Source organism: Sinocyclocheilus anshuiensis, unplaced genomic scaffold (genome assembly GCF_001515605.1).
Source record: "Sinocyclocheilus anshuiensis isolate Anshui unplaced genomic scaffold, SAMN03320099.WGS_v1.1 scaffold407, whole genome shotgun sequence".
Taxonomy (NCBI): Eukaryota; Metazoa; Chordata; class Actinopteri; order Cypriniformes; family Cyprinidae; genus Sinocyclocheilus; species Sinocyclocheilus anshuiensis.
This window is the reverse complement of record NW_015552593.1, coordinates 1,558,618-1,567,656: the sequence shown is the minus strand read 5'-3', so window position 1 is coordinate 1,567,656 and position 9,039 is coordinate 1,558,618. Positions and strand designations below refer to the sequence as shown.

The following is a 9,039-nucleotide window of genomic DNA, read 5'->3' as shown; positions in this document are numbered from 1 at the left end:
TATTTGCAATTTGCATATCTCCTTTCCACCAATAGTTAGAGTTTGGGGGCGTGGCTACTGTAGCAGGCGAGGGTATTTGGTATGTATTTGCATATCTCCTTTCCACCAATAGTTAGAGTTTGGGGGCGTGGCTACTGTAGCAGGCTGGGCCAGAGGGTATTTAACTGGTGTGAAAAAAGAAATTCAGATTCCATTAAAGAAGTGCTAACCAAAATTCAAACACTTGCCAAAATGCAAAACAGTATATTTTACAAGATGGCGGAATGTAATGGAATTTTTGGGTTTCAGTCGATACAATGAACTTGTAAACTTCAAGTTAAAAGTATTCCTAACATGTTGGACCTTTTATTGAAAGTAGCCTACTTTTACCTGATGAAACATGCCTTTTATAGACCTGTAATAGCTGTGTTTGTTATGTTTGAGTTGGGGGGAGGCATGGCATGTGAAAGGGGTGTTTGCAAAGGTTGTTTGAAATCTATCTATATGCATTTCTTATCACTGTTGATAAGGCAGTTGTGTTGCTTGATATATTTCTGGAAACCGTCATACATTACCAACAGTTTGGGGTAGCCAAGTAATTTATTATACATGTATTTTTTTATTATATATATATATATATATATATATATATATATATATAGGCCTATATATACATTACAGTCTATCCCAACCCCTCTCTGTCCCCTTCTCCACCACAGCCTATAGATCCTGCAGAAGAAGGACTGCAGTTTAATAGACTGGAGTCATGCCAGCGTTCCTGCTCTAGATCAATACATAATAGATTGACCGTAAGTCCCCTGCTGAATCTAATTGATGAGCTTGCACTGCAGGTGTCTCCCCAAACAGAGCTTTCCACACTAATGACCTGACCGTGTGAAGTGCCCAAGTAATCTGACAGTTAGCTTGCAGCCTTCGACTTAAATATACAATGCTAATCCAGCTCAGTCTGTAAACACTGAGACGAGTGTGCCAAAACCCATCAATAAAATGCTGCCTTGCTAGATGTATAAAGTCCTCTTCTTGTAAATAAGTAGCACTTCAGGAGAATTAATTTGTGGAGCAAGAAAAAAATAACAAAAAATAACAAACAAAACAAGGACGCATTTTAATGAAAGAAAGAAAGAAAGACGAGCCTTAAGGTGTAGTAATTATAGTAAAACTCCAGTAGTTGGTGACAAGCGACTGTCTTTTTTTTTCAACTGAATTATCAAACAGATTTGTTCAAACAGGCCTACACAGATTCATTCTAGTAAGTCATTGAATCATTCACTCAAGCGATTTGTTAAAAAAAATCTGTGTGATTTGCGGTTAATTCTGCTGTGACAGAACTGTTTTATAGTGTTATACAAAATAAATATGGTCTGCAATTACAACGTTTATTTTATTTAAATGTATACATACACAGGCCTATATTTTACTGATGGAATACAAATATATCTGATGATATATAATGAATAATAATTTCCCCAAGTCAAGACTTTCTTAATATCTTTGTTCTGTAATTCACACAAGAAAACCTCTGAAATGAAGCTCAGATGTGATCTCTCCCCCTCACTAGTGCGCTAAACAAAAGACAAAAGCACCCGTTTCCACTCACGCAAAACGCCTCTTAGTCGGGATTACGTGCATCCAAACACAAACGTATCGCAAGCAACACACGGAAGTTATTCTTAGACTGAAGCTCTGTATCAAACTGACTGATGTCAGACAGAAAAACAGAGATGTTTTGTGCCACGGCTGACTGCAGTGAAATATATTCACTGCAGTCAGCAATTGAATTGACAATAAAGCAGACTTGACTTGACTTGACTTGATATTTGATTAAAATGCTTCAATTAAATGGCTGGATATGTACCAAAAACCAACTTAAAACGGCCCACTCGCTTCCAAACAGGGACGCAGAGTTCTTACGAAAGCCAAGATGTGAACAGAAAGAGTTTGGCAGTGAAGGCGCGTGAGTCACATCAGTGTAATGACTCACTGCAGGTTTATTACAGACTCTTACTTCTGCCACCCTGCATTAGATTTAGCACCTGACGGAGGATCGGCTCAGGTTTACAGATTCCTCTGGCTTAACATTCAAGCTGAAATGAATCTCAGTGCTTATAAGTAGGCTAATAACTAAACATTGCATATCTCCATATAGCAATGTGGTAACAAGTAAACGGAAACATTCTGCTTTTATTAAAGCTGAAGTTGGTGATTTCTGGATATACAGGGCTCCAAATGTGAAGATGAAAAGAAAAAATGTACAACAGTGATCTAAAATGTAGTCGGGAAAACAGTTTGTGTCCAGTGTTTCCTGCAAACATAAACACAACGTCCAATTTGCGAATAAATTACTCAGTTTCTCACTAACGAGTCAGTTAAAAGAATCAAAAGAATTCACTGTTTAATGGGTTATTCAGTGAGTTTGTGAATTGAATATGACTCAGTCAGTCAGTGAATCTCTCACAAATGTTCATAAATGACTCCCTCACTGAACTGCGAGTAATTTTTCTTTAATGTTCGATTCAAAATGAACCGAGAACTGTGCTCGTTAGACTTACTTCCATCCATTTACTGACTGGTTGTTAATAACAAATGTGTAGATACCTTTTCACAACATTCACAGTTTGTGTTATAAATTAATGATAGTATTGTAAAAAGATATTTTACAAAAAGGTTGTCGAACAAGGTCCAATTGTAATGTTGAATCAACTGTAAGGGGTTTTGCCAAATGTCAAACAGGTTTCTATTGGCTGGACAAATAAATAGCCCCGCCCCTAAACTCACACCATTTTTTTGAGCCAATATAAAAGCACCGCAGCATTTACTTTTTGGGGAAATCAACCTACAATTGTTTACTTGAAGATGCCTTTGTAAAGTATTAATGTGGGATATGAGAAAGATTATTAACATCTTAAAAATGACTCGTTTCATATTTTCTGTACCTCACCTCGAAGGAAGCCCAAAAGGCCCAACAGATCTCTGAACTGCCAACTTAAAGCTTTTAATAATCATAGAAGCTGCCAGAATTTGGCTGCAGGCAGGCCTAAACCACTGCAACAGTATGAGTAGACCGCTGGGTCTGAGCCAGAGCTGAAACCAAAGATCAATGAGTATTTAAAGGGGTCATATGATGCAATTTCATTTTTTCCTTTCTCTTTGGAGTGTTACAAGCTCTTGGTGCATAAAGAAGATCTGTAAATTTGCAAAGACTAAAGTCTCAAATCCAAAGAGATATTCTTTATAAAAGTTAAGAGTCAGCCACACCTACCTAAAACGGCTCGTTCTAACACGCCCCCACATATCTACCTCACTATGTGGGAAGATTTGCATAACGCCGCGTATGTGGAAAATAATGCGTTTTTTTTAACTTTAAACCGCATAAACACATTTCATTACACCAAATACACAAAATAATGTTCTTTTTAGCAGCATCATATGACCCCTTTAACATCCCACCTCATTCACCATATTACACATAAACATACTCTAGAGTATAGCAGCTTCTGTCCATTCTGCCTCAGCCTCTGAACCAGACCCTTTGAAGATCCAGAGACCATATATATGCACACATATAAATGCAAAGAAATCAATTAGACTATCCAAAGAAAAAGCGATTACCAATAACAAGTGAGGATCTGTCTCGAAAGCATGAGCTCATCAGTGACTCGATTTGTAGTTAATTTCTCCAGCTGGTGCTGGTCATCACATCAGATTGGACACTTGGGGAAGATGGTTACTCATACTATGAAGTGTGCATAAATGAGATGTCAGGGTATGATAAAACTGCCTGCCACAATGAGTGAAACCTTCACAAAAACTGCTGATATTTCTGTCTTTGCTGCTCATATAAGTTTGATACAGACCACAAAACCTGAGGAAAATGTGAGCTCAAAGTACCTGTCCTCTGTCCTGCTTTCTAAGATTAAAGCTAAAAAAAATCCATGCTTCGTAGGCATCCAGAAAATGCAAGCTAATGCAAGAAGAATTTATATAAATAATGGTTTGGAGCACACACACACACTCAGCTTCTGGGGAAACAGCATGTACAGGGTTCATATATCACAGAAATGGGAAAGTATATGGGACATGCAATCAACCTGATGTACCAAGCAGCTCTCTGCTCACATGATTGTACTGCCATCAAATCAGGTCGCACCTAAATCTGATCAATAATAATTAAAATAATAACAACAACAATAATAATACGCACAAAATGTTTTCAAAATTTAAATAATGTGTAAAATTGTAAGTGAAAATTATACTCCATTTAAAATGACAATGCATTTTACTGCAAATATTGTGTGTAAAAAAAGTATGATATAATATCAGTTTTCTAGTAATTTAACAAGTCTCAGCCAATGGGAAGAAGCCAGCATCTAAACGACTACTGTGAAGTTTGTCTACAATAACAAGCAGATGCACTTTTTATATCATCATCTGGAGTGAAGGAATGACTTGTTTGCTGTGTGTCAGTAGAAAGAGCAATGATATAACCTTAAGAAATAGATAGCAGATTATCAACCTATCTCTTAACTCCTTGTCAGAAATGGTAAAAGTCTTTTTATAATTTGGAAGCAGAGATGCTTAAATGCTTTTGGAGAAATTATACTATTAGAATTGATTCCAAATTATGACAAAAAAATCTATAGGCATACCTTTAGGATTTTAACATTTTGGATCTGATGTATTTTAACCTCAACCATAGTCTGCTTATATTGGTATTCCAATCATAAAAGGCGCAGAGAACAGCCTAACATCTGCACTGGTGATGCGTAAAGGAGACAGGTGTTTCTCGGTGTTTCTCCGTGTTATTATGCTATGTTTCGCATGCACTACAGTTCGATTTAAATTACAAAGACTGTTTTAAAGCAACAGAGCACACAAAACTGCGCGTTAAGACATGTAGGAAAGCAGATCGCCATACAGAATGAGGTTAAATCGCGAATCGTGTTGCGGACGTACCTCTCACTTTGGTCAGGGTGAGCACCGGACTGTTACAGGCGGACAGCGGCGCGACCCGGGCCGAATGTTTCTTCATATTGACGAGCTCGGACAGACAGAGCTCAAGCCGCATCGACTACATCCCTAAAGCTGATTGTGACCGAACTGCTGTCGATGTCTCGTGCGCCTCCTCTACCCCTGATCTGTGCTCTCTCCCCTCCCACTAAACACTCTGCGGTAACCTCCTGCATTCTCCACGCGGGACAGTCACGGTGCTGCAGTTCGTTTCTTTTGCCCTATAGAGAATTGCACAGGAGTTTTCAAGCTTAGGTAAATAAACCTCTGCAATGGTGTTGATTCTGCCAGCTGCGTCGCTGTAATCCAACACATTAACCCCCTTTATCTGTAAATGTAACCAAAGTAATATGAATATTTAACCAAGAGAATGCGAACTAAAACGATTTAAAATATAAAACATACACAACAAACACAACGTGTTAACAGTTACATGAGGAGAAACATAAAAACGGCCAGCTCAGAAAATATTAAAAAAATAATTATTTAAATTATTGTTCAGAATTTTATTTTAATAATAATAATACTAATAAGAAGAAGAACTATTACATATAACTATTAATAACTATTACATTAATACAACTGTATTATATCATTAAAATAAAATAATTAATTTCTTTTAATACCGCTTTTATTTCCAATTTTAATAGTCTTTATCTTTCACAGAAAATAACAATTAGTTAATGGGGAGGGCCATAAAATTAGCTACCTTAATTTTGAAAATTTATTTTCAAATTCAACAGCAATAATAATATATATTTTTTTAAATATTGCTTTAACTTCAAGTTAACTAACTTTTATTCTACATCTGCAATTTGTTAACCATTACATGGGGAGCTACCTAAACATCTTTTTATTTTAGATATTATTATTATTATTAATACATTTCTTCAAAATACTTTGAATTCAACACTTAAATTTCAACAGTTTGGCATCTGTCACAAAAAATAACATCAGGTCAGTGAGATCAGGGACCCTAGTCAATTTAAGGCAAGTCATTTAATTCACTGGCCATCTTAGTAATGCCTATGGACAGCTATTTCCAGTCATGTACAGCTCCTCAATGGTGAAATAACAATCACTGAAACGGTTTGTCAATTTTGTATTTACTGTAAATAATTTTCCTAAACACATATTTTAATCATTTTTAAATAAACTGAGGTCCAAAAATGTTTCCTTTCAGGTAAAATCCTCCTTCATTATAAAACTTGGCAGGTATATACTGCTTTACAGTCTCATTGATTTAGTAGATCATCTGAGCTTGAAACACCACTGAGGGACAACAACATAACGCAGGAAATTCCCATCCCATCTTAGAGAAATATGTATGTACATGAGCAATGGGGAGAGAGAGAGATCAGGAGACGGTGTGGGAGTGTTTCTTTCCTGCTCTGAGAAATCACCTGAATTATTCACCTTCCAGAACCTTAAAAGAAGATTTAATCCGGCCCTTAACAGGGGCGAGAGACTCCTCCAAGAGCTAACCTTCCCCTTCACCTTTCTGCTCTCTCTCTTCTGTTTCATTTACTGGATTCCTGACCATTTTCCACTCCTGTTTTCCTCACAGCTAGGCATGTGTTTAAAGTTGAATGACTGCACATAATTTAAAACGAACATGGACTATCATGACGGAAACCAGAACAGGATCTCAGGAGTGGAATATATACCTATGATCTATCATGAGTCACCTAAAGGTCCAGCTCCGCTTTGGCCTCCACATGAAAAATACTGCAGATTAGCATCATGGAAGGGTGATTTTTATGAGGCACTCCAATTTTGACATTCTGCAATACATTTTTTTTTCTCTCTGAATGTCATATGGTCTCTTGACATTGGGTCAGAGTTCAGTGCATTAGAGAACGTTGTCACAAATCATGTGACAGGGCCTTAAAGGTGAATTGGGTAGTTTCTGCACCACTGTTTAAAAACTGACTTTCAGACCTCCGTCTTCCATTGTTTGGAAAAAACAGACAAACTTACACCAATGTTTGAGCCAATATTGTTCTCCGACCCAGTCAGATCCATCAAATAAAAGAGATTCTGCCACTTTGGTGCGGAAATGATACACTTCACTTTTAAAGTCAAGCTGGTTTTTGAAACAGAACAGCTAGTTTTGCTTGGCCAAAAGAGTTTATAAGTTCTAACCAGCTTGACCAAAATGGTTAAAAATAGGTCCACCAGCTGGTTGTCCAGCTAATCAACCACCTGCACCAGTTTGTACCAGCTAATGACCATAAATAACCATCTTGGAGAAGCTAGAAGTCATGCAAAGTTTCTGCCTTCAAGCTATGTTTTAATTAGCATCTTAAAGTTAAAGAGGTCATATGATGCTTTTTTAAGATCTCAGGAGTGGAATATATACCTATGATCTATCATGAGTCACCTAAAGGTCCAGCTCCGCTTTGGCCTCCACATGAAACATGCAACATGGGTAACAAGGACACCTTAAAATAAAGTGTTATATTATTATTATTGAGTCCTGACTGAATAAATGCATATTTTTCTTCATGTTAACATAGAAGCAATAGACTTTGGCCGTTACTGTCACTAGTGAGTTGTGGGTGGTAAAAATGGTAAAAAAAAAAAAAGATTCTTTAAAAAGCATAATGTAAACTAGAACATATGTAGATGTGCATTTAAAAAAAAAAATCTTATTTTGACAGTCATTTGTAAACTGTGGGAATTGTGTGTGTGTGCGACAGTGTGAAGTGGATTTGCTTGCTTGGAAGCACACAGCAGAAACCACCATTATTTGAGTGGGTGGAGGGAAGCCTCGCTTGGTCACGACAGCTTATCTATTATTTACTACACAGAAAAGAAAAGAACAAACTTGATTCATGAACATGCATGTGCAGGTTATAGGGGTTCTTTCTCACAGGTCCAGATGCCTTTAAACCAATACTTTTAACATCTAGTCTTTGAAAATTCACTCGAGCATAGCTAATGAACCCAGTGAAGGAGAGAGAGGGAAGCGTACAGAGCAGAGAGAGTAATATGGATGAGTATGCAAAACATCAAACACAGCATTAACCTCCTACACTTCAGTACCCACAGAACCCCTCCTAAACGCAAATATGTGGGCATAAATATCTGCATCCCTATCATCTCACTGCTGTGTTTGGTGATGGTTGGCGGTGTCTTTTCTTATCCACATACTGTCTAAGGAATAGTTCACAAAAAGCAAAGTAAAATTTCCTCATGTTGTTCCAAACATTTATGGCATTTAAATACTTGGAACAACATGATCTGAATAACATTTTTTTTTTTTTAAATAGGAACACTATCCAGCTTGTTTAAGTCAATATATTTGTAATAAAATTGGTAACAAATGTTAGCACTCCTTTTTCATTTTAATATAAGTTGTATATACACTTTATACAGTACATAAGCACCGTACAAAAAATTGAGTTCTATATTTTCCAGACATTTCCAGATGTTGTCTTTAACACAATGACACCACCATGAATGCCAGTTATTTAATAATGATTTAATTATTTGTAATAATTATTTATTTGCTAAAACCTGGCTTCAGAGTGAATAGTTATGGCTTGGATAACTAGCTTAAAGAGACAGTTCACCAAAAAAATGAATATTCTGTCATCATTTACTCACCCTCAAGTTGTTCCAAACCTGCATGTGTTCATCCTTCTGTTGAACACAAAAGAAGATATTTTGAAGAATGTTGGTAACCAAACAGTTGCTGGTAGCCATTGACTTCCATAGTATGGAAAAAAAAAATTACTATGAAAGTCAAAGGCTTCCAGCAACTGTTTGGTTACCAATATTCTTCAAAATATCTTCGTTTGTGTTCTTTTGTCATTCTTCAAAATATATTTTGTGTTCAAAAAAAGAACAAAACTCCTATAGGTTTGGAACAACATGAGGATTAGTAAATTATGAAGGTTGAAGGTTCATTTTTGTGTGAACTATCCCTTTAAAGAAAAAACAAGATCTGTCCATCGATATCGATATGGCCAGTAACTTGTAATCTATTTCACCCTTTGCAATTGCTTTTACATCTTTTCTTCAAAC

At 36.5% G+C, this 9,039-nt stretch overlaps 1 protein-coding gene across 2 annotated transcripts in view; it reads right to left on the bottom strand.

Moving 5' to 3' along the window:
• LOC107665565 (putative thiamine transporter SLC35F3) overlaps positions 1–9,039 on the bottom strand; it is a 56,544-nt gene that overhangs the window by 23,563 nt on the left and 23,942 nt on the right. Inside the window, exon 1 of one of the 2 annotated variants that reach the window (XM_016456487.1) lies at positions 4,954–5,077. The exons of the other annotated variant lie outside the window; for it this stretch is intronic. Within the exon in view, the coding sequence (XP_016311973.1) occupies positions 4,954–5,065 (112 nt within the window). The 5' untranslated portion in view covers positions 5,066–5,077. Of the gene's footprint in view, positions 1–4,953; positions 5,078–9,039 lie in introns of those variants that run through there. 2 annotated transcript variants of the gene reach the window in all.